The sequence below is a fragment of the Oncorhynchus clarkii genome, chromosome 3 (genome assembly GCF_045791955.1).
Source record: "Oncorhynchus clarkii lewisi isolate Uvic-CL-2024 chromosome 3, UVic_Ocla_1.0, whole genome shotgun sequence".
NCBI classification, from domain to species: Eukaryota; Metazoa; Chordata; class Actinopteri; order Salmoniformes; family Salmonidae; genus Oncorhynchus; species Oncorhynchus clarkii.
The window spans coordinates 5079548-5105743 of NC_092149.1; the positions used below are offsets into that span (position 1 = coordinate 5079548).

General features: G+C 45.3%; 1 protein-coding gene across 1 annotated transcript in view; it reads right to left on the reverse strand.

Annotated features, from left to right (window-relative positions):
- The window catches only part of LOC139405583 (CUB and sushi domain-containing protein 3-like), a 493337-nt gene that overhangs the window by 71835 nt on the left and 395306 nt on the right, over window positions 1-26196 (reverse strand). Inside the window, exons 50-55 of the mRNA XM_071147995.1 lie at window positions 23355-23528; window positions 16724-16897; window positions 11692-11865; window positions 8750-8935; window positions 7641-7814; window positions 1268-1450 (exon numbers count right to left, since the gene is read on the reverse strand). Coding sequence (XP_071004096.1) covers window positions 1268-1450; window positions 7641-7814; window positions 8750-8935; window positions 11692-11865; window positions 16724-16897; window positions 23355-23528 — 1065 coding nt within the window. The remainder of the gene's footprint in view (window positions 1-1267; window positions 1451-7640; window positions 7815-8749; window positions 8936-11691; window positions 11866-16723; window positions 16898-23354; window positions 23529-26196) is intronic.

Consider the following 26196-nt stretch of genomic DNA (forward strand, 5'->3'; position numbering starts at 1 on the left):
CTGTCAAACTGAGAGAGTTTATAACCGTCTGGGAGAGAAAGAGAAGTCTGTCGAGAGATTCTCTGCCATTTCCGGTCGAACCCTGTTTATGCCCTGCAGCAGAGAATCGGCCTGTGATTCAATATTTAAAATGTCATTAATCACGTCAGAAGTAGAAGTTGCCTTCAGGCTGAAAAATAAAGGGGTTTTACAAGGATTCTGGAAGATAAGAAATATTGGTTGGTTGGCTTTGAGCACTGACTTTTTCTAAGGACAATGTGCTAGTGAAATATACTGATTTACAGTTAATTGCATTTTCATTGTTTGTGTGCTCCTGTGTGTGCTCCTGTTGTGTTTATGTGCTCCTGTGTGCTCCTGCTTGTGCTCCTGTGTGCTCCTGTGTGTGCTCCTGTGTGTGCTCCTGTTGTGTTTATGTGCTCCTGTGTGCTCCTGCTTGTGCTCCTGTGTGTGCTCCTGCGTGTGCTCCTGTTGTGTTTATGTGCTCCTGCGTGTGCTCCTGCGTGTGCTCCTGTTGTGCTCCTGCGTGTGCTCCTGTTGTGTGTGTGCTCCTGTTGTGTGTGTGCTCCTGCTTGTGCTCCTGCGTGTGCTCCTGCGTGTGCTCCTGTTGTGTGTGTGCTCCTGTTGTGCGTGTGCTCCTGCGTGTGCTCCTGCGTGTGCTCCTGCGTGTGCTCCTTCGTGTGCCCCTGTTGTGTGTGTGCTCCTGCGTGTGCTCCTGTGTGTGCTCCTGCGTGTGCTCCTGTGTGTGCTCCTGCGTGTGCTCCTGCGTGTGCTCCTTCGTGTGCCCCTGTTGTGTGTGTGCTCCTGCGTGTGCTCCTGCGTGTGCTCCTGCGTGTGCTCCTGCGTGTGCTCCTGTGTGTGCTCCTATGTGTGCTCCTTCATGTGCCCCTGTTGTGCGAGTGCTCCTGCTTGTGCTCCTGCGTGTGCTCCTGCGTGTGCTCCTGTGTGTGCTCCTATGTGTGCTCCTTCGTGTGCCCCTGTTGTGCGTGTGCTCCTGCTTGTGCTCCTGCGTGTGCTCCTGCGTGTGCTCCTGTGTGTGCTCCTATGTGTGCTCCTTCGTGTGCCCCTGTTGTGTTTATGTGCTCCTGCTTGTGCTCCTGCGTGTGCTCCTGCGTGTGCTCCTTCGTGTGCCCCTGTTGTGTTTATGTGCTCCTGCTTGTGCTCCTGCGTGTGCTCCTGCGTGTGCCTACTCTAAACTGTTGCGTTCATTCAATCCCCATGCGCTCGTCTCTATAAACATGTAGTATTCAGCCAGTCCATCAAGCCTCACGTTTGCAGAAGGGCTGTCTCCCAGACCAGGTCCCATTGGGAAAGCAGATCCTCTCAGCTGAGCCGTACAGCGTGTGGCCCACAGCGCAGGTGAAGCGGACTTTACTACGCAGATGGAAGTTGCTGGCCTCTCTGCTTGCATGGACGGGTGTACCAGGGTCCCCACAGCTGCCTACAGAGTCTCCTATACAGGACAGAGAGAGAGAGAGCGAGAGAGAGAGAGAGAGAGAGGGAGAGAGAGCGAGAGAGAGAGAGAGAGAGACAGAGAGAGGGAGAGAGGGAGAGAGAGAGAAGGAGAGAGAGAGAGAGAGAGAGAGAGAGAGAGAGAGAGAGACACAGAGAGAGAGAGAGGGAGATAGAGGGAGAGAGGGAGAGAGAGAGAAGGAGAGAGAGGGAGAGAGGGAGAGAGAGAGAAGGACAGAGAGAGAGAGAGAGAGAGAGAGAGGAGAGAGAGAGAGAGAGAGAGAGAGAGAGAGAGAGAGAGAGAGAGAGAGAGAGAGAGAGAGAGACACAGAGAGAGAGAGAGGGAGATAGAGGGAGAGAGGGAGAGAGAGAGAAGGAGAGAGAGGGAGAGAGGGAGAGAGAGAGAAGGACAGAGAGAGAGAGAGAGAGAGAGAGAGAGAGAGAGAGGAGAGAGAGAGAGAGAGAGAGAGAGGGAGAGAGAGAGAGAGAGAGAGAGAGAGAGAGAGAGAGAGAGGGAGAGAGAGAGAGAGAGAGAGAGAGGGAGAGAGAGAGAGAGAGAGAGAGAGAGAGAGAGAGAGAGAGAGAGAGACAGAATGACCTTGACCGCTCAGTCTGCATTTGCCTTGACTGCTCAGTCTGCATTTGCCTTGACTGTTCAGTCTGCATTTGACTTGACTTCTCAGGTTCAGTGTAAAGTGCTGTTGGAAGACGAAGTACAACACGATGCAACAATGAACATTTGCCTTGGAGCCTAAAACCTCAGTAACCTCATTCCAGCTGAAATGATGTCATTGGGGTTAGGGGTCAATAACCTCAGAAACCTCATTCCAGATGACATGATGTCATTGGGGTTAGGGGTCAATAACCTCAGGAACCTCATTCCAGCTGACATGATGTCATTGGGGTTAGGGTCAATAACCTCAGGAACCTCATTCCAGATGACATGATGTCATTGGGGTTAGGGGTCAATAACCTCAGGAACCTCATTCCAGCTGACATGATGTCATTGGGGTTAGGGTCAATAACCTCAGGAACCTCATTCCAGCTGACATGATGTCATTGGGGTTAGGGGTCAATAACCTCAGGAACCTCATTCCAGCTGACATGATGTCATTGGGGTTAGGGGTCAATAACCCCAGTAACCTCATTCCAGCTGACATGATGTCATTGTAAATAAGTCTGTGTTCTTAACTGACTTGCCTAGTTGAATAAAGGTTAATAAAATACACAAACATAAGAACCCAGCTCATTCCAGCTGACATGACGGACATGAGAACCCAGACAGGTGTAGTTAATAGACAGGTGTAGATAACAGACAGGTGTAGTTAACAGACAGGTGTAGTTAAACAGACAGGTGTAGATAATAGACAGGTGTAGATAACAGACAGGTGTAGATAATAGACAGGTGTAGATAACAGACAGGTGTAGTTAATAGACAGGTGTAGATAACAGACAGGTGTAGATAACAGACAGGTGTAGTTAATAGACAGGTGTAGATAACAGACAGGTGTAGATAACAGGCAGGTGTAGATAACAGACAGGTGTAGTTAACAGACAGGTGTAGTTAAACAGACAGGTGTAGTTAAACAGACAGGTGTAGTTAACAGACAGGTGTAGTTAAACAGACAGGTGCAGATAACAGACAGGTGTAGATAACAGACAGGTGTAGATAATAGACAGGTGTAGATAATAGACAGGTGTAGATAATAGACAGGTGTAGATAACAGGTAAATCAGAGGTATGTTGTGAGTGCTCTAGCTTTGACGATAACATGAACTAAGACTGACTTTCCTAGGAAGCAGTACCAGATGCAGTGTTAAAGTGCTACCCTGGCTAGGTCCCTAATGGCACCCGATTCCCTACGCAGTGCACTACTTGGTCTAAGGTAGTGCACTATGTAGGGAATAGGATGGCATTTGTGAAACAACCCAAACCTCAGTCTTTGCAAACAAATTAGTGGAGGCTCCTTATGGTAGCTTAATTTTCCCCCATTAAAAAGCTTCTCCGGTAGAAAACTGGGACATGTTCCCCTTCTGAAGCTGAGGAGGAGGAGGACAGAGGGGAGGAGGAGGGGAAGAGAGGAGAGGAGAAGAGGAGAGGAGGGGAGGATGAGAGAATGAGTGTGACTGATCCCATCTTCTGAACATGTCATGTTGTAATGAAGAACAGAACAAGTCAAACAGAGCAGATCAGAACAAGAGAGAGAGAGTGAGATAGAGAGAGCGAGAGAGGGCGAGAGAGAGCGAGTGAGAGCGAGAGGGCGAGAGAGAGCGAGTCAGTCCTATACACTGGGGCGGCAGGGTAGCCTAGTGGTTAGAGTGTTGGACTAGTAACTGGAAGGTTGCAAGTTCAAACCCCCGAGCTGACTAGTAACCGGAAGGTTGCAAGTTCAAACCCCCGAGCTGTTGTTCTGCCCCTGAACAGGCAGTTAACCCACTGTTCCTAGGCTGTCATTGAAAATAAGAATTTGTTCTTAACTGACTTGCCTCGTTAAATAAAAGGTAAAAAATAAATTTAAAAAACTACACCCACAAATGCTTCTTCTTCACTATGTAGCTAGCTGTGTATATACATTCACTATGTAGCTAGCTGTGTATATACATTCACTATGTAGCTAGCTGTGTATATACATTCACTATGTAGCTTAGCTGTGTATATACATTCACTATGTAGCTAGCTGTGTATATACATTCACTATGTAGCTAGCTGTGTATATACATTCACTATGTAGCTAGTGGTGTATATACATTCACTGTGTAGCCAGCTAGCTGTGTATATACATTCACTATGTAGCCAGCTCTGTAGCTAGCTGTGTATATACATTCACTATGTAGCTAGCTGTGTATATACATTCACTATGTAGCCAGCTCTGTAGCTAGCTGTGTATATACATTCACTATGTAGCTTAGCTGTGTATATACATTCACTATGTAGCTTAGCTGTGTATATACATTCACTATGTAGCTAGCTGTGTATATACATTCACTATGTAGCCAGCTCTGTAGCTAGCTGTGTATATACATTCACTATGTAGCTAGCTGTGTATATACATTCACTATGTAGCTAGCTGTGTATATACATTCACTATGTAGCTAGCTGTGTATATACATTCACTATGTAGCTTAGCTGTGTATATACATTCACTATGTAGCCAGCTCTGTAGCTAGCTGTGTATATACATTCATTATGTAGCTAGCTGTGTATATACATTCACTATGTAGCTAGCTGTGTATATACATTCACTATGTAGCTAGCTGTGTATATACATTCACTATGTAGCCAGCTCTGTAGCTAGCTGTGTATATACATTCACTATGTAGCTAGCTGTGTATATACATTCACTATGTAGCCAGCTGTGTATATACATTCACTATGTAGCTAGCTGTGTATATACATTCACTATGTAGCCAGCTCTGTATATACATTCACTATGTAGCTTAGCTGTGTATATACATTCACTATGTAGCTAGCTGTGTATATACATTCACTATGTAGCTTAGCTGTGTATATACATTCACTATGAAGCTAGCTGTGTATATACATTCACTATGTAGCTTAGCTGTGTATATACATTCACTATGTAGCCAGCTCTGTAGCTAGCTGTGTATATACATTCACTATGTAACTAGCTGTGTATATACATTCACTATGTAGCTAGCGGTGTATATACATTCACTATGTAGCTAGTGGTGTATATACATTCACTATGTAGCTAGCTGTGTATATCCATTCACTATGTAGCCAGCTAGCTGTGTATATACATTCACTATGTAGCTAGCTGTGTATATACATTCAATATGTAGCCAGCTAGCTGTGTATATACATTCACTATGTAGCTAGCTGTGTATATACATTCACTATGTAGCTAGGTGTGTATATACATTCCCTATGTAGCCAGCTAGCTGTGTATATACATTCACTATGTAGCTACCTAGCTGTGTGTATATAACCAGGTAGGCAAGTTGAGAACAAGTCCTTATTTACAACTGTGACCTGGCCAAGATAAAGCAAAGCAGTGAGACACAGACAACACAGAGTTACACATAAACAAACGTACAGTCAAAAACACAATAGAAAAAAAAGAAAGTCTATATACAGTGTGTGTAAATGACACGAGGAGTCAATGTGGAGGCTATATACAGGGGGTACTGGTACATAGTCAATGTGGAGGCAATATACAGGAGGGTACTGGTACAGAGTCAATGTGGAGACTATATACAGGGGGTACTGGTACAGAGTCAATGTGGAGGCAATATACAGGAGGGTACTGGTACAGAGTCAATGTGGAGGCTATATACAGGGGGTACCGGTATAGAGTCAATGTGGAGGCTATATACAGGGGGTACCGGTACAGAGTCAATGTGGAGGCTATATACAGGAGGGTACCGGTACAGAGTCAATGTGGAGGCTATATACAGGGGGGTACTGGTACAGAGTCAATGTGGAGACTATATACAGGGGGTACCGGTATAGAGTCAATGTGGAGGCTATATACAGGGGGTACCGGTACAGAGTCAATGTGGAGGCTATATACAGGAGGGTACCGGCCATTAACCCCATCTCATTAACCCCATCTCATTAACCCCCATCTCAGCCACACATTTAAATATATAGAACTTCCGATGAGTGAACAGCTTACAGCAAACTTTGAGATAAAACTTTGAAAACAAGATGTAAATTTGTTGTTTTAAACTTCCTAAAGTTCAGTTAAATGACATTCAAACCAGTAGGCAATGCTAACAATATGTGAGCCGTCTGCTGCTAAAGGTCTGGTGGAAAGTAACCAGATGGAGACTCGCTTCATCATCAGTCTCCATGACAACCTGGAGAAGCTGCTCATAGAACATCTAAATCAAATAAACATCAAGGTGAACAGTCTCCATAACAACCTGGAGAAGCTGCTCATAGAACATCGAAATCAAATAAACATCAAGGTGAACAGTCTCCATGACAACCTGGAGAAGCTGCTCATAGAACATCTAAATCAAATAAACATCAAGGTGAACAGTCTCCATGACAACCTGCAGAAGCTGCTCATAGAACATCGAAATCAAATAAATATGAACAGTGAGGCATTGGTCCTTCCCTGAACAGTGAGGTATGGGCCATTCCCTGAACAGTGAGGTATGGGTCATTCCCTGAACAGTGAGGTATGGGCCATTCCCTGAACAGTGAGGTATGGGCCATTCCCTGAACAGTGAGGTATGGGCCATTCCCTGAACAGTGAGGTATGGGCCATTCCCTGAACAGTGAGGTATGGGTCATTCCCTGAACAGTGAGGTATGGGCCATTCCCTGAACAGTGAGGTATGGGCCATTCCCTGAACAGTGAGGTATGGGCCATTCCCTGAACAGTGAGGTATGGGCCATTCCCTGAACAGTGAGGTATGGGCCATTCCCTGAACAGTGAGGTATGGGCCATTCCCTGAACAGTGAGGTGTGGGTCATTCCCTGAACAGTGAGGTATGACAGTGAGGTATGGGCCATTCCCTGAACAGTGAGGTGTGGGTCCTTACATGAACAGTGAGGTAATGGTCCTTACCTGAACAGTGAGGTAATGGTCCTTACCTGAACAGTGAGGTAATGGTCCTTACCTGAAAAGTGAGGTAATGGTCCTTACCTGAACAGTGAGGTATGGGTCCTTACCTGAATAGTGAGGTAATAGTCCTTACCTGAACAGTGAGGTAATGGTCCTTACCTGAACAGTGAGGTAATGGTCCTTACCTGAACAGTGGGGTAATGGTCCTTACCTGAACAGTGAGGTAATGGTCCTTACCTGAACAGTGAGGTAATGGTCCTTACCTGAAGAGTGAGGTATGGGTCCTTACCTGAACAGTGGGGTAATGGTCCTTACCTGAACAGTGAGGTAATGGTCCTTACCTGAACAGTGAGGTAATGGGCCTTACCTGAACAGTGAGGTAATGGTCCTTACCTGAACAGTGAGGTAATGGTCCTTACCTGAAGAGTGAGGTATGGGTCCTTACCTGAACAGTGGGGTAATGGTCCTTACCTGAACAGTGAGGTAATGGTCCTTACCTGAAGAGTGAGGTATGGGTCCTTACCTGAACAGTGGGGTAATGGTCCTTACCTGAACAGTGAGGTAATGGTCCTTACCTGAAGAGTGAGGTATGGGTCCTTACCTGAACAGTGAGGTAATGGTCCTTACCTGAACAGTGAGGTAATGGTCCTTACCTGAACAGTGAGGTATGGGTCCACTCCAGTGTCCATTGATTTGACAGGTGAGTGATGACTCTCCAATCAGCTCTCTGTCCCCTGAACAGGAGTACTGCACCGTGGAGCCAAACGAGAACTTGTCCCCAACCATGGTACCGTAGGGAGGAGAGCCAGGGTTCCCACAGTCCTCCTCTATTACACACAATAACATTCCCCATAGCCAACAGTCAGATTGTTATGGCTCATTAACACTGTTTGTGTCCCAAATGGAACACTATTCCTTATGTAGTGCACTACTTTTAACTACAGCCCTATTGCCCCTGTATAGGGAATGGGGTGCCATTTGGGATGTAGTCATCTTTAACACAACACTCTTAGAATAAAATGATTCCAAAACGGTTTATTTGGCTGTCATCATAGGAGAACCCTTTTTGGTTCCAGATAGAACTCTGTTGGGTTCCATGTAGAACTCTCTATCGGAAAGGGTTCTAAAATGGAACTCAATAGGGTTTTACCTTTTTTTTAAAGAGTGTATACTGTCAGTCAGTATAGCCATTACAGTCAGCCTTCATTAGGTCATTAGCATTTAGACAGACGTTGGTTACACACATTTGTAACCTATACAAATCAAGTCCATTAAGGATCAAACACATGGCTAGAACAACAGGGAGATCGTGGAGAAATGCTTTGATGAATGTCACTCACAGCAAAAGATAAGTACTATTGCGCGATAAATGTGAACTGTGCATCAACCTTTGGTGTGTACATAGGCTTCCTTTTTTAATCTCTAGTCTCCTCCTCCTGCACCTCAGTAGTTGTGGGTGTGTGGTACAGATCTTAATTTGACCTGTATTGTGGCAGCAAAATAATCCTGCAGCAACAGGATTTTAATGTTTAGTCCATCATGTTGATTGATCGGGGGGAGGGGGTCAAAATGAGGTCACATGTTAAAGTGGAATACTGTTAATACAACCGGGTGACAGAGCTGGTTTTCAGTGAATTTGTGGGAAGAAAAAAAATGAAATCGCGAAGCTCATCTGCATTTCCTCAGCAACAAAACAGTGATCAAATAAAGATCCTACATCTGTAGTTTCAACAAGTTGTGAAGAGAAAACAGACAAACGTACCAAGACATTCAGGTAGAGGTTTGTCCCAGTGGCCAATAGGTTGACAGGTCAGTGCAGAGGAACCGAACAGGTAGTATCCAGGGTTACAGGTGTAGAACACCACACTGCCCAGGGTGAAGTTACCGTGCTCTATCTTACTCTCCCTGATGGAGTTAGCCGGGATGCCAGGGTCTGTGCAGTTCACCACTGGATGGAATTAAAACACATAGAATGAATAACATTATATCATTGTTAGTACAAATATATCTAGAATAACTATTTGTCAAAACTATTGTATCAATAACAACTATTGTATCAATAACACCTATTGTATCAATAACAACTACTGTATCAATAACAAAGATTGTCAAAACTATTGTATCAATAACACCTATTGTATCAATAACACCTATTGTATCAATAACACCTATTGTATCAATAACACCTATTGTATCAATAACAACTATTGTATCAATAACACCTATTGTATCAATAACACCTATTGTATCAATAACAACTATTGTATCAATAACACCTATTGTATCAATAACACCTATTGTATCAATAACAACTATTGTATCAATAACACCTATTGTATCAATAACACCTATTGTATCAATAACACCTATTGTATCAATAACACCTATTGTATCAATAACAACTATTGTATCAATAACACCTATTGTATCAATAACAACTATTGTATCAATAACACCTATTGTATCAATAACACCTATTGTATCAATAACAACTATTGTATCAATAACAACTATTGTATCAATAACACCTATTGTATCAATAACACCTATTGTATCAATAACACCTATTGTATCAATAACAACTATTGTATCAATAACACCTATTGTATCAATAACAACTATTGTATCAATAACAACTATTGTATCAAACACAACTATTGTATCAATAACACCTATTGTATCAATAACACCTATTGTATCAATAACAACTATTGTATCAATAACAACTATTGTATCAAACACAACTATTGTATCAATAACACCTATTGTATCAATAACAAAGATTGTCAAAACTATTGTATCAATAACAACTATTGTATCAATAACACCTATTGTATCAATAACAAAGATTGTCAAAACTATTGTATCAATAACAACTACTGTATCAATAACAAAGATTGTCAAAACTATGTCAATATTTCCCCCCTAGCCTGGTCTCAGATCCGCTCGTACCGTCTTGACAACTCCTAGGAAGCACAAACAGATCTGGGACCAGGCTACAATTTCCCTAGTGAATGTATATATTTTCCTATCTACCATCGTCATACCATAGATCTAACTGTCGCCCCCCCCCCCCCCCCCCCCCCCCTGTGAATCTCAGACAGTACAACATATTCCATCTGGCTGAACTAGTCATTAGAAAGTGCTATCTGTGGTATCTGTCAAGTGTCGTCTGTGTTCAATTGCCAGTTAATAATAGAATCGCTGAATTGACACAAATCGCAGCCTGCTCCTGTTTATACGATGAATGGCTCATCTGCACTTGGATGTACCCCGTGCTATATTATGAAGTATTTTAAATACTAATGAGGCTTAAAAGGACTTGTTTATTTCCCAGAGATGTTACTGTAGGCTATAGGTGTCAGATGTCTGTGCTCTGCTGTTTCTGTAGCCAATGGAATGCTTTGAAAGGCGGGTCATGGCTCACATTAACTCTCCAACACACACACACACGCGCGCACACACACGCACACACACACACACACACACACTGACGCCACACACACATTCATTTACCCCTACCTACAGTATACTGCTGTTACTGTTACTGTCTATTATCTATCCTTTACCCCTACCTACAGTATACTGCTGTTACTGTCTATTATCTATCCTTTACCCCTACCTACAGTATACTGCTGCTACTGTCTATTATCTATCCTTTACCTCTACCTACAGTATACTGCTGTTACTGTCTATTATCTATCCTTTACCCCTACCTACAGTATACTGCTGTTACTGTCTATTATCTATCCTTTACCCCTACCTACAGTATACTGCTGTTACTGTCTATTATCTATCCTTTACCCCTACCTACAGTATACTGCTGTTACTGTCTATTATCTATCCTTTACCCCTACCTACAGTATACTGCTGTTACTGTCAATTATCTATCCGACCTACAAGAAGTTTTCAGACCTCTTGACTTCCTCCACATTTCGTTAGGTTACAGCCTTATTCTAAAATTGATTAAATTGTCCCCCCCCCCCCCCTCATCAATCTACACACAATATCCCCCATAATTACAAAGCGAAAATAGTTATTTTATTTTTTATTTTTTAAACTGAAATATAATTTAGGTAAGTATTCAGACTCTTTATTGCTTAGTTTGTACTCCTTGTAAATAGACACATTTTGGTTATTTCATTGTGTTACTATTTTTCCTTCGGTTTATTAAACAAATGTTTCTTACTAACTTTTTAAAAACGCTGCAATTGGTTGTTTAAGGGCTCGTAAGTAGGCATTGTGTAAGCATGTGACAAATAACATTTGATTTGAGTGTGTGTGTGCGTGCATGCATGCGTGTGTGTGCACGTGTGTGTATGTGTGTGAGTGCATGCCTCCACACGTGTGTGTGTGAGTGTGTGTGTGTGTGCGTGTGTGTGTCTGTACCCACTGCTACCCACCTCTACATGAAGGTGGCTGTTGACTCCACTGCCTGCTACCCACCTCTACATGAAGGTGGCTGTTGACTCCACTGCCTGCTACCCACCTCTACACGTAGGTGGCTGTTGACTCCACCGCCTGTTACCCACCTCTACACGAAGGTGGCTGTTGACTCCACTGCCTGCTACCCACCTCTACACGTAGGTGGCTGTTGACTCCACCGCCTGCTACCCACCTCTACATGTAGGTGGCTGTTGACTCCACTGCCTGCTACCCACCTCTACATGTAGGTGGCTGTTGACTCCACCGCCTGTTACCCACCTCTACACGAAGGTGGCTGTTGACTCCACTGGCGACTCGCCTGGCACTGGGCTCTGGACACTCCCTCCAGTACGTAACCTTGGTTACAGAAGAAGCTGACCACATCGTTGTAGTTGAATCCGTCCCCTGTAGTTCTCCCATAGATGGGACTGCCTGGATGGCCACATGTGATTGCTGCACACATGAAAAAATACAATTACTGGAAAGAAAGATATGAAAACGACCGGGCCATACTGAGTATCCCCATCGGTGTTCTAGTGACATTGCCTTGGTCTAATCTGGACCTCCAAGCCAGTTCCACTGGTTGGTTTTATTACTCAGCACCTCTATTAGAGGACTGCTTTAGATCTGGGACACCAGGTTGGGTTTGCAATTCATTTTCAGTTCGAACAGAAAAAAAATAAAACATTACTCCGGACCTCGTAGGGTAACAATTGAATATCCCTGCTTCAAAAAAAAGGGGGGGGGGGGGGGGTTCACCCATTCTAGTCATTCTATTTCTATGCCTGCAGCACAGTAAAAGGGGGGGGGGGGTCACCCATTCTAGTCATTCTATTTCTATGCCTGCAGCACAGTAAAATTGGGGGGGTGGGTTCACCCATTCTAGTCATTCTATTTCTATGCCTGCAGCACAGTAAAAGGGGGGGGGGAGGTCACCCATTCTAGTCATTCTATTTCTATGCCTGCAGCACAGTAAAATGGGGGGATGGGTTCACCCATTCTAGTCATTCTATTTCTATGCCTGCAGCACAGTAAAGGGGGGGGGGGGGGGTCACCCATTCTAGTCATTATATTTCTATGCCTGCAGCACAGTAAAAGGGAGGGGGGGGGGGGTTACCCATTCTAGTCATTCTATTTCTATGCCTGCAGCACAGTAAAGGGGGGGGGGGGGTCACCCATTCTAGTCATTCTATTTCTATGCCTGCAGCACAGTAAAAGGGAGGGGGGGGGGGTTACCCATTCTAGTCATTCTATTTCTATGCCTGCAGCACAGTAAAAGGGGGGGGGGGGGGTCACCCATTCTAGTCATTATATTTCTATGCCTGCAGCACAGTAAAAGGGGGGGGGTTCACCCATTCTAGTCATTATATTTCTATGCCTGCAGCACAGTAAAAGGGGGGGGCAGGAGTTCAATACAGCTGATGAATATGCAACACATCATCATTATCAATATCATTACCATTCTATTAACCTTGGAACACCCAGAGAGATCAAGTTCTATATTATGATGAAGATGAAAATGATATAGAAAATGGACTAGAATAATAATTTGTAGTGAAGAAGAAACCTCCGTAAGTCAACTAGAGAGATTTGTTGACACAGTAGCAGTAAGCTCACTGTACACTCCAATTCAACTGTAAACAAACCTTCACATCAATATCAGTAGATTCAGGATGTCCCTTGTGGGCATCCGTATTTTATACAAAGCATTAAGTTAAGTAAACAAGTCTACTCGTGTTTTTGGCACTGTTGCTGTGCCTTTTCATTAGAGTCTTGTTGGCTGGGCGGGGTTGGGGGTGGAGTCATGTTGGCTGGGTGTGGTTGGGGGTGGAGTCATGCAGGCTGGGCGGGGTTGGGGGTGGAGTAATGTTGGCTGGGCGGGGTTGGGGGACTATAATGGAGGGTTGGGGTGGAGTCATGTTGGCTGGGCGGGGTTGGGGGTGGAGTCATGTTGGCTGGGTGGGGTTGGGGGTGGAGTCATGTTGGCTGGGTGGGGTTGGGGGTGGAGTCATGTTGGCTGGGTGGGGTTGAGGGTGGAGTCATGTTGGCTGGGTGGGGTTGGGGGTGGAGTCATGTTGGCTGGGCGGGGTTGGGGGACTATACTGGGAGGTTGGGGGTGGAGTCATGTTGTCTGGGTGGGGTTGGGGGTGGAGTCATGTTGGCCAGGTGGGGTTGAGGGACTATACTGGGAGGTTGGGGGTGGAGTCATGTTGACTGGGTGGGGTTGGGGGACTATAATGGGAGGTTGGGGGTGGAGTCACGTTGTCTGGGCGGGGTTGGGGGACTATAATGGGAGGTTGGGGGTGGAGTCATGTTGTCTGGGCGGCGTTGGGGGACTATAATGGGAGGTTGGGGGTGGAGTCATGTTGTCTGGGCGGGGTTGGGGGACTAGAATGGGAGATTGAGGGTAGAGTAATGTTGGCTGGGTGGGGTTGGGGGTGGAGTCATGTTGGCTGGATGGGGTTGGGGGACTATAATGGGAGGTTGGGGGTGGAGTCATGTTGGCTGGGTGGGGTTGTGGGACTATACTGGGAGGTTGGGGGTGGAGTCATGTTGGCTGGGTGAGGTTGGGGGTGGAGTCATGTTGCCTGGGTGGGGTTGGGGGACTATAATGGGAGGTTGGGGGTGGAGTCATTGGCTAGGTGGGGTTGGGGGACTATAATGGGAGGTTGGGGGTGGAGTCATGTTGGCTGGGCGGGGTTGGGGGGACTATAATGGGAGGTTGGGGGTGGAGTCATGTTGGCTATGTGGGGTTGGGGTTGGGAGTGGAGTCATGTTGGCTGGGCGGGGTTGGGGGACTATAATGGGAGGTTGGGGGTGGAGTCATGTTGGCTGGGGGGGGGGTTGGGGTGGAGTCATGTTGGCTGGGTGGGGTTGGGGGACTAGAATGGGAGATTGAGGGTAGAGTCATGTTGGCTGGGTGGGGTTGGGGGTGGAGTCATGTTGGCTGGGTGGAGTTGGGGGAATATGATGGGAGAATGGGGGTGGAGTCATGTTGTCTAGGTGGGGGTGGGGGTGGAGTCATGTTGTCTGGGTGGGGTTGGGGGTGGAGTCATGTTGGCTGGGTGGGGTTGAGGGTGGAGTCATGTTGGGTGGGTGGGGTTGGGGGACTATGATGGTGGAGGCCCCAAAAAATTACCTAACAAATACACAGACCTGTAGGGTCGATATAACAACATGTACAGACCAGTAGGGTAGATATAACAACATGTACAGACCAGTAGGGTAGATATAACAACCAGTAGGGTCGATATAACAACATGTACAGACCAGTAGGGTAGATACAACATGTACAGACTAGTAGGGTAGATATAACAACATGTCCATACCAGTAGGGTAGATATAACAACATGTACAGACCAGTAGGATAGACATAACAACATGTCCAGACCAGTAGGGTAGATATAACAACATGTACAGACCAGTAGGATAGACATAACAACATGTCCAGACCAATAGGGTAGAGGCTGGATACATACAGACACACAGCGGCAGCTGTCCAGACCAGTAGGGTAGATATAACAACATGTACAGACCAGTAGGGTAGATATAACAACCAGTAGGGTAGATATAACAACATGTACAGACCAGTAGGGTAGATATAACAACCAGTAGGGTCGATATAACAACATGTACAGACCAGTAGCGTAGATATAACAACCAGTAGGGTCGATATAACAACATGCACAGACCAGTAGGGTAGATATAACAACCAGTAGGGTCGATATAACTACATGTACAGACCAGTAGGGTAGATATAACAACATGTACAGACCAGTAGGATAGACATAACAACATGTCCAGACCAGTAGGATAGACATAACAACATGTACATACCAGTAGGGTAACATAACAACATGTCCAGACCAGTAGGATAGACATAACAACATGTCCAGACCAGTAGGATAGACATAACAACATGTCCAGAACAGTAGGATAGACATAACAACATGTACAGACCAGTAGGATAGACATAACAACATGTACATACCAGTAGGGTAGACATAACAACATGTCCAGACCAGTAGGATAGACATAACAACATGTCCAGACCAGTAGGATAGACATAACAACATGTACAGACCAGTAGGGTAGAGGCTGGATACATACAGACACACAGTGGCAGCTGTCCAGACCAGTAGGATAGACATAACAACATGTCCAGACCAGTTTGATAGACATAACAACATGTCCAGAACAGTAGGATAGACATAACAACATGTACATACCAGTAGGGTAGACATAACAACATGTCCAGACCAGTAGGATAGACATAACAACATGTCCAGACCAGTAGGATAGACATAACAACATGTACAGGCCAGTAGGATAGACATAACAACATGTCCAGACCAGTAGGGTAGAGGCTGGATACGTACAGACACACAGCGGCAGCTGTCCAGACCAGTAGGGTAGACATAACAACATGTACAGACCAGTAGGGTAGACATAACAACATGTACAGACCAGTAGGATAGACATAACAACATGTCCAGACCAATAGGGTAGAGGCTGGATACGTACAGACACACAGCGGCAGCTGTCCAGACCAGTAGGGTAGACATAACAACATGTCCAGACCAGTAGGGTAGACATAACAACATGTCCAGACCAGTAGGGTAGACATAACAACATGTCCAGACCAATAGGGTAGAGGCTGGATACGTACAGACACACAGCGGCAGCTGTCCAGACCAGTAGGGTAGACATAACAACATGTACAGACCAGTAGGGTAGACATAACAACATGTACAGACCAGTAGGATAGACATAACAACATGTCCAGACCAATAGGGTAGAGGCTGGATACGTACAGACACACAGCGGCAGCTGTCCAGACCAGTAGGGTAGACATAACAACATGTCCAGACCAGTAGGGTAGACATAACAACATGTCCAGACCAGTAGGGTAGACATAACAACATGTCCAGACCAATAGGGTAGAGGCTGGATACGTACAGACACACAGCGGCAGCTGTCCAGACCAGTAGGATAGACATAACAACATGTCCAGACCAATAGGGTAGAGGCTGGATACGTACAGACACACAGCGGCAGCTGTCCAGACCAGTAGGGTAGACATAACAACATGTCCAGACCAGTAGGATAGACATAACAACATGTACAGACCAGTAGGATAGACATAACAACATGTCCAGACCAGTAGGATAGACATAACAACATGTACAGACCAGTAGGATAGACATAACAACATGTCCAGACCAGTAGGATAGACATAACAACATGTACAGACCAGTAGGATAGACATAACAACATGTCCAGACCAGTAGGATAGAGGCTGGATACGTACAGACACACAGCGGCAGCTGTCCAGACCAGAGGTGATCCTGCTGGCAGATGCGGACCGAGGATCCTATGAGTCTGAAGCCAGGGTTACACTGGTAGACCACGGTGTCTCTGTATCCGAAGTTCTCCCCTATCGCCTGACCGTTCACAATCTGCTCCGGGATACCGCAGTGACCCGCTGGAGAGGGGGGGGGGGGGGGGGGGGGGGGGTGTTAAGGGCAATCAATCAATCAATCAATCAAATGTATTTAGCATATAGACACTTTTTTACAACAATATTTACTACGACGTGCAAAGTTAAACACATGGGGCAAGTCTGAAATGTTCTGTTTTTTAGTTTCTTACGCAGTCCACTACTCTAGTGAAAAGTAGTGCTTTGTGTAGGGAATATGGAGTCCACTACTCTAGTGAAACGTAGTGCTTTGTATAGGGAATATGGAGTCCACTACTCTAGTGAAAAGTAGTGCTTTGTGTAGGGAATATGGAGTCCACTACTCTAGTGAAAAGTAGTGCTTTGTGTAGGGAATATGGAGTCCACTACTCTAGTGAAACGTAGTGCTTTGTATAGGGAATATGGAGTCCACTACTCTAGTGAAACGTAGTGCTTTGTATAGGGAATATGGAGTCCACTACTCTAGTGAAACGTAGTGCTTTGTATAGGGAATATGGAGCACTACTCTAGTGAAAAGTAGTGCTTTGTATAGGGAATATGGAGTCCACTACTCTAGTGAAACGCAGTGCTTTGTATAGGGAATATGGAGCACTACTCTAGTGAAAAGTAGTGCTTTGTATAGGGAATATGGAGTCCACTACTCTAGTGAAACGCAGTGCTTTGTATAGGGAATATGGAGCACTACTCTAGTGAAAAGTAGTGTTTTGTATAGGGAATATGGAGTCCACTACTCTAGTGAAAAGTAGTGCTTTGTATAGGGAATATGGAGTCCACTACTCTAGTGAAAAGTAGTGTTTTGTATAGGGAATATGGAGTCCACTACTCTAGTGAAAAGTAGTGCTTTGTATAGGGAATATGGAGTCCACTACTCTAGTGAAAAGTAGTGTTTTGTGTAGGGAATATGGAGTCCACTACTCTAGTGAAAAGTAGTGCTTTGTATAGGGAATATGGAGTCCACTACTCTAGTGAAAAGTAGTGTTTTGTGTAGGGAATATGGAGTCCACTACTCTAGTGAAAAGTAGTGCTTTGTGTAGGGAATATGGAGTCCACTACTCTAGTGAAACGCAGTGCTTTGTATAGGAAATATGGAGTCCACTACTCTAGTGAAACGCAGTGCTTTGTATAGGAAATACGCAGTCCACTACTCTAGTGAAAAGTAGTGCTTTGTATAGGGAATATGGAGTCCACTACTCTAGTGAAAAGTAGTGCTTTGTATAGGAAATATGGAATCCACTACTCTAGTGAAAAGTAGTGTTTTGTATAGGGAATATGGAGTCCACTACTCTAGTGAAAAGTAGTGCTTTGTATAGGGAATATGGAGTCCACTACTCTAGTGAAAAGTAGTGCTTTGTGTAGGGAATATGGAGTCCACTACTCTAGTGAAAAGTAGTGCTTTGTATAGGGAATATGAGGTCACTTCAGACACAGTTATTTACAGTCAGACATCCAAGAAAAGAGAAAGAAAGCAGTCTATGTATCCTCTATGTGTCCTCTATATGTCCTCTATGTATCCTATATATGTCCTCTATGTATCCTCTATATATCCTCTATGTGTCCTCTATATGTCCTCTATATATCCTCTATATGTCCTCTATGTATCCTCTATGTATGCTCTATATGTCCTCTATATGTCCTCTATATATCCTCTATATGTCCTCTATATGTCCTCTATGTATCCTCTATGTATCCTCTATGTATTCTCTATATATCCTCTATGTATCCTCTATGTATCCTCTATATGTCCTCTATATGTCCTCTATGTATCCTCTATGTATCCTCTATGTAACCTCAATGTATCCTCTATATGTCCTCTATATATCCTCTATGTATCCTCTATATGTCTTCTATATATCCTCTATGTATCCTCTATATGTCCTCTATGTATCCTCTATGTGTCCTCTATGTATCCTCTATATATCCTCTATGTATCCTATATATGTCCTCTATATGTCCTCTATGTATCCTCTATGTATCCTCAATGTATCCTCTATATGTCCTCTATGTGTCCTCTATGTGGCCTCTATATATCCTCTATGTATCCTCTATATATCCTCTATATATACTCTATATGTCCACTATGTATCCTCTATATATCATCTATGTATCCTCTATATGTCCTCTATGTATCCTCTATATATAATCTATGTATCCTCTATATGTCCTCTATGTATCCTCTATATATCATCTATGTATCCTCTATATGTCCTCTATGTATTCTCTATATATCCTCTATGTATCCTCTATATGTCCTCTATATATCCTCTATGTATTCTCTATATATCCTCTATGTATCCTCTATATGTCCTCTATATCCTCTATGTATCCTCTATATATCTTCTATATGTCCTCTATATATCCTCTATATGTCCTATATATATCCTCTATATGTCCTCTATATATCCTCTATATGTCCTCTATGTATCCTTTATATGTCCTCTATGTGTCCTCTGTATGTCCTCTATGTATCCTCTATGTATCCTCATGTATCCTCTATGCATCTTCTATATGCCCTCCATATATCCTCTATGTATCCTCTATGTATCCTCTATATCCTCTATGTATCCTCTATGTATCCTCTATGTATCTTCTATATGTCCTCTATGTATCCTTTATATGTCCTCTATGTGTCCTCTATATGTCCTCTATGTATCCTCTATGTATCCTCATGTATCCTCTATGTATCTTCTATATGCCCTCTATATATCCTCTATGTATCCTCTATGTATCCTCTATATATCCTCTATGTATCCTCTATGTATCCTCTATGTATCTTCTATATATCTTCTACATACAGTTGAAGTCGGAAGTTTACATACACCTTGGCCAAATACATTTAAACTCAGTTTTTCACAATTCCTGACATCCTTGTAAAAATTATAGTTTTAGGTCAGTTAGGATCGCCACTTTAATTTTAAGAATGTGAAATGTCAGAATAATAGTAGAGAGAATGATTTATTTCAGCTTGTATTTCTTTCATCACATTCCCAATGGGTCAGAAGTTTACATACACTCAATTAGTATTTGGTAGTATTGCCTTTAAATTGTTTAACGTTCAAACGTTTTGGGTAGCCTTCCACAAGCTTCCCACAATAAGTTTGGGGAATTTTGGCTCATTCCTCCTGACAGAGCTGATGTAATTAAGTCAGGTTTGTAGGCCCCCTTGCTAGCACACGCTTTTTCAGTTCTGCCTACACATTTTCTATAGGATTGAGGCCAGGGCTTTGTGATGGCAACTCCAATACCTTGACTTTGTTGTTCAACTTTGGAAGTATGCTTGGGGTCGCTGTCCATTTGGAAGACCCATTTGCGACCAAGCTTTAACTTCCTGACTGATGTCTTGAGATGTTGCTTCAATATATCCACATAATGTTCCTCCCTCATGATGCCATCTTTTTTGTGAAGTGCACCAGTCCCTCCTGCTGCAAAGCACCCCCACCACCATGCTTCACGGTTGGGATGGTGTTCTTCGGTTTGCAAGCCTCCCCCTTTTTCCTCCAAGCATAATGATGGTCATTATGGCCAAACAGCTCTATTTTTGTTTCATCAGACCAGAGGGCATTTCTCCAAACATACGATTTGTCCTCATGTGCAAGGTCCTTTGCTGACGAACCAGATTGTGGAGGTCTACAATGTTGTTTCTGAAGTCTTTTTCTTAATGATTTATGTTTGATTTTCCCATGATGTCAAGCAAAGAGGCACTGAGTTTGAAGGCAGGCCCTGAAATACATCCACAGGTACACCTCCAATTCACTCAAATGATGTCAATTAACCTATCAGAAGCTTCTAAAGCCATGACGTAATTTTCTGGAATTTTCCAAGCTGTTTAAAAGCACAGTCAACTTAGTGTATGTACACTTCTGACCCACTGGAATTGTGAGACAATGAATAATAAGTGAAATAATCACTAGTCTATAAACAATTGTTCGAAAAAATAACTTGTGTTATGCACTAACTGACTTGCCAAAACTATAGTTTGTTAACAAGAAATTTGTGGAGTGGTTGAAAAACATGTTTTTATACTCCAACCTAAGTGTCTGTAAACATCTGACTTCAACTGTATTTAACATATGGACACTTTTACGACAGTATTTACTACGCCGTGACCAGGGTCTGTAGTGACGCCGGAGAAGCACCACTGCGCCACCCGGGAGCCCCATTGAACCCCATTGAATATATTAACTGTTTAGTTCATATACCATTTGTATTGGTGTGGGAACTAATCCCACTACCACTGTGAATGTGTCCTATACTATACATCTCTCTCTCTCTCTACCTATCTTTCAAGCCCGTCTCTCCCACTACCACTGTGAATGTGTCCTATACATCTCTCTCTCTCTCTACCTATCTTTCAAGCCCGTCTCTCCCACTACCACTGTGAATGTGTCCTATACATCTCTCTCTCTCTCTACCTATCTTTCAAGCCTGTCTCTCCCACTACCACTGTGAATGTGTCCTATACATCTCTCTCTCTCTCTACCTATCTTTCAAGCCTGTCTCTCCCACTACCACTGTGAATGTGTTCTATACTGTACATCTCTCTCTCTCTCTACCTATCTTTCAAGCCCGTCTCTCCCACTACCACTGTGCATGTGTCCTATACATCTCTCTCTCTCTACCTATCTTCCAAGCCTGTCTATCCCACTACCACTATGAATGTGTCCTATACTATACATCTCTCTCTCTCTACCTATCTTCCAAGCCTGTCTATCCCACTACCACTGTGAATGTGTCCTATACTGTACATCTCTCTCTCTCTACCTATCTTCCAAGCCTGTCTATCCCACTACCACTATGAATGTGTCCTATACAGTACATCTCTCTCTCTACCTATCTTCCAAGCCTGTCTCTCCCACTACCACTATGAATGTGTCCTATACTGTACATCTCTCTCTCTCTCTACCTATCTTCCAAGCCTGTCTCTCCCACTACCACTATGAATGTGTCCTATACAGTACATCTCTCTCTCTACCTATCTTTCAAGCCCGTCTCTCCCACTACCACTATGAATGTGTCCTATACTGTACATCTCTCTCTCTACCTATCTTGCAAGCCCGTCTATCCCACTACCACTATGAATGTGTCCTATACTGTACATCTCTCTCTCTACCTATCTTTCAAGCCCGTCTCTCCCACTACCACTGTGAATGTGTCCTATACTGTACATCTCTCTCTCTACCTATCTTCCAAGCCTGTCTATCCCACTACCACTGTGAATGTGTCCTATACTATACATCTCTCTCTCTCTACCTATCTTTCAAACCTGTCTCTCCCACTACCACTGTGAATGTGTCCTATACTATACATCTCTCTCTCTCTACCTATCTTTCAAACCTGTCTCTCCCACTACCACTATGAATGTGTCCTATACTATACATCTCTCTCTCTCTACCTATCTTTCAAACCTGTCTCTCCCACTACCACTGTGAATGTGTCCTATACTATACATCTCTCTCTCTCTACCTATCTTTCAAACCTGTCTCTCCCACTACCACTATGAATGTGTCCTATACTGTACATCTCTCTCTCTACCTATCTTTCAAGCCCGTCTCTCCCACTACCACTATGAATGTGTCCTATACTGTACATCTCTCTCTCTACCTATCTTGCAAGCCTGTCTATCCCACTACCACTGTGAATGTGTCCTATACAGTACATCTCTCTCTCTACCTATCTTTCAAGCCTGTCTATCCCACTACCACTATGAATGTGTCCTATACAGTACATCTCTCTCTCTACCTATCTTTCAAGCCTGTCTATCCCACTACCACTATGAATGTGTCCTATACTGTACATCTCTCTCTCTCTACCTATCTTTCAAGCCTGTCTATCCCACTACCACTATGAATGTGTCCTATACAGTACATCTCTCTCTCTACCTATCTTTCAAGCCCGTCTCTCCCACTACAGCTATGAATGTGTCCTATACAGTACATCTCTCTCTCTACCTATCTTTCAAGCCCGTCTCTCCCACTACCACTATGAATGTGTCCTATACAGTACATCTCTCTCTCTACCTATCTTCCAAGCCTGTCTCTCCCACTACCACTATGAATGTGTCCTATACTGTACATCTCTCTCTCTACCCATCTTCCAAGCCCGTCTCTCCCACTACCACTATGAATGTGTCCTATACTGTACATCTCTCTCTCTCTCTACCTATCTTCCAAGCCTGTCTCTCCCACTAAATAAATAGGAAAAGAGGGAAGGAGAATAGGAGTTTCCTGGTCCTGGTGCTGTCATGACAAGGAGTGGCACAAACAGACTGGTACCCAGGCATTGAGTCTCTGCTGTCATGACAAGAAGTGGCGAGTAGTGGGCATGATGGCACAAACAGACTGGTACCCAGGCTAGAGTGGGAGTCCCTTCCCAGGCATTGAGTCTCTGCTGTCGTGACAAGGAGTGGCGAGTAGTGGGCGTGATGGCACAAACAGACTGGTACCCAGGCTAGAGTGGGAGTCCCTACCTAGACATTGAGTCTCTGTGCCGCTCCACAGTCCTGACAGCATGCACTCCCTCACGGTGGAGCCCACCAGGATGTATCCGGGGTTGCAGCTGAAGATGGCGGAAGCTCCAAAGGTAGTCTGAGTTCCAATCTTTCTCCCATTAGGAGGAGTGGACAGCTCTCCACAGGAAATGACTGCAATAAGAAAGAGATAGACAGGTGAGACCAGAAAGAGAGAGAGGGGAGAGCAGAGAGAAAGAGAGACAGGGGAGACCAGAGAGAGAGAGACAAGGGAGAGCAGAGAGAAAGAGAGACAGGGGAGACCAGATAGAGAGACAGGGGAGACCAGAGAGAGAGACAGGTGAGACCAGAGAGAGAGAGACAGGGGAGAGCAGAGAGAGAGAGAGAGAGAGACAGGGGAGAGAAGAGAGAGAGAGACAGGGGAGACCAGAGAGAGAGACAGGGGAGACCAGAAAGAGAGAGACAGGGGAGAGCAGAGAAAGAGAGAGAGAGACAGGGGAGACCAGAGAGAGAGAAAGAGAGACAGGTGAGACCAGAGAGAGAGAGAGAGACAGTGGAGAGCAGCAAGAGAGACAGACAGGGGAGAGCAGAGAGAGAGAGAGAGAGACAGGGGAGAGCAGAGAGAGAGAGACAGACAGAGGAAAGCAGAGAGAGAGAGAGACGGGCAGGGGAGAGCAGAGAGAGAGACGGACAGGGGATAGCAAAGAGAGAGAGACAGACAGGGGATAGCAGAGGGAGAGAGAGAGAGAGAGAGAGAGAGAGACAGGGGAGAGCAGAGAGAGAGAGAGCGAGAGACAGAGAGACAGAGAGAGTGAGAGAGAGAGACAGGGGAGAGCAGAGAGAGAGAGAGACAGACAGAGGAAAGCAGAGAGAGAGAGAGAGAGACGGGCAGGGGAGAGCAGAGAGAGAGACAGACAGAGGAAAGCAGAGAGAGAGAGAGACGGGCAGGGGAGAGCAGAGAGAGAGACAGACAGGGGATAGCAGAGAGAGAGAGACAGACAGGGATAGCAGAGAGAGAGAGAGAGAGAGAGAGAGACAGGGGAGAGCAGAGAGAGAGAGAGAGAGACAGAGAGACAGAGAGAGAGAGAGAGTGAGAGAGAGAGACAGGGGAGAGCAGAGAGAGAGAGAGAGACAGACAGAGGAAAGCAGAGAGAGAGAGAGAGACGGGCAGGGGAGAGCAGAGAGAGAGACAGATAGGGGATAGCAGAGAGAGAGAGAGACAGACAGGGGATAGCAGAGAGAGAGAGAGAGAGAGAGAGAGAGAGAGAGAGGAGAGCAGAGAGAGAGAGAGAGAGAGAGAGAGACAGGGGAGAGCAGAGAGAGAGAGAGACAGGGGAGAGCAGAGAGAGACAGACAGGGGAGAGCAGAGAAAGAGAGACGGACAGGGGAGAGCAGAGAGAGAGAGAGAGAGAGAGAGACAGGGGAGAGCAGAGAGAGAGAGACGGACAGGGGATAGCAGAGAGAGAGAGACAGGGGAGAGCAGAGAGAGAGACAGACAGGGGAGAGCAGAGAGAGAGAGACAGACAGGGGAGAGCAGAGAGAGAGAGAGAGACAATTGAGAGCAGAGAGAGACAGACAGGGGAGAGCAGAGAGAGAGACAGTGGAGAGCAGAGAGAGACAGACAGGGGAGAGCAGAGAGAGAGAGAGAGAGAGAGAGAGAGACAGAGAGAGAGAGAGAGACAGGGGAGAGCAGAGAGAGAGAGCGAGACAGGGGAAAGCAGAGAGAGAGAGACGGACAGGGGAGAGCAGAGAGAGAGAGAGAAAGAGAGAGAGAGACAGGGGAGAGCAGAGAGAGAGACAGACAGGGGAGAGCAGAGAGAGAGAGAGACAGGGGAGAGCAGAGAGAGACAGACAGGGGAGAGCAGAGAGAGAGCGACAGGGGAGAGCAGAGAGAGAGAGAGACAGGGGAGAGCAGAGAGAGAGAGAGACAGACAGGGGAGAATAGAGAGACAGAGAGAGAGACAGACAGGGGAGAGCAGAGAGAGAGACAAGGGAGAGCAGAGAGAGAGCGACAGGGGAGAGCAGAGAGAGAGAGAGACAGGGGAGAGCAGAGAGAGAGAGAGACAGACAGGGGAGAGCAGAGAGAAAGAGAGACAGGGGAGACCAGAGAGAGAGACAGGGGAGACCAGAGAGAGAGACAGGTGAGACCAGAGAGAGAGAGACAGGGGAGAGCAGAGAGAGAGAGAGAGACAGGGGAGAGAAGAGAGAGAGAGACAGGGGAGACCAGAGAGAGAGACAGGGGAGACCAGAAAGAGAGAGACAGGGGAGAGCAGAGAAAGAGAGAGAGAGACAGGGGAGACCAGAGAGAGAGAGAGAGACAGGTGAGACCAGAGAGAGAGAGAGAGACAGTGGAGAGCAGCAAGAGAGACAGACAGGGGAGAGCAGAGAGAGAGAGAGAGAGACAGGGGAGAGCAGAGAGAGAGAGACAGACAGAGGAAAGCAGAGAGAGAGAGAGACGGGCAGGGGAGAGCAGAGAGAGAGACAGACAGGGGATAGCAAAGAGAGAGAGACAGACAGGGGATAGCAGAGAGAGAGAGAGAGAGAGAGAGAGAGACAGGGGAGAGCAGAGAGAGAGAGAGAGCGAGAGACAGAGAGACAGAGAGAGTGAGAGAGAGAGACAGGGGAGAGCAGAGAGAGAGAGAGACAGACAGAGGAAAGCAGAGAGCGAGAGAGAGACGGGCAGGGGAGAGCAGAGAGAGACAGACAGAGGAAAGCAGAGAGAGAGAGAGACGGGCAGGGGAGAGCAGAGAGAGAGACAGACAGGGGATAGCAGAGAGAGAGAGACAGACAGGGGATAGCAGAGAGAGAGAGAGAGAGAGAGAGAGAGAGAGAGAGAGACAGG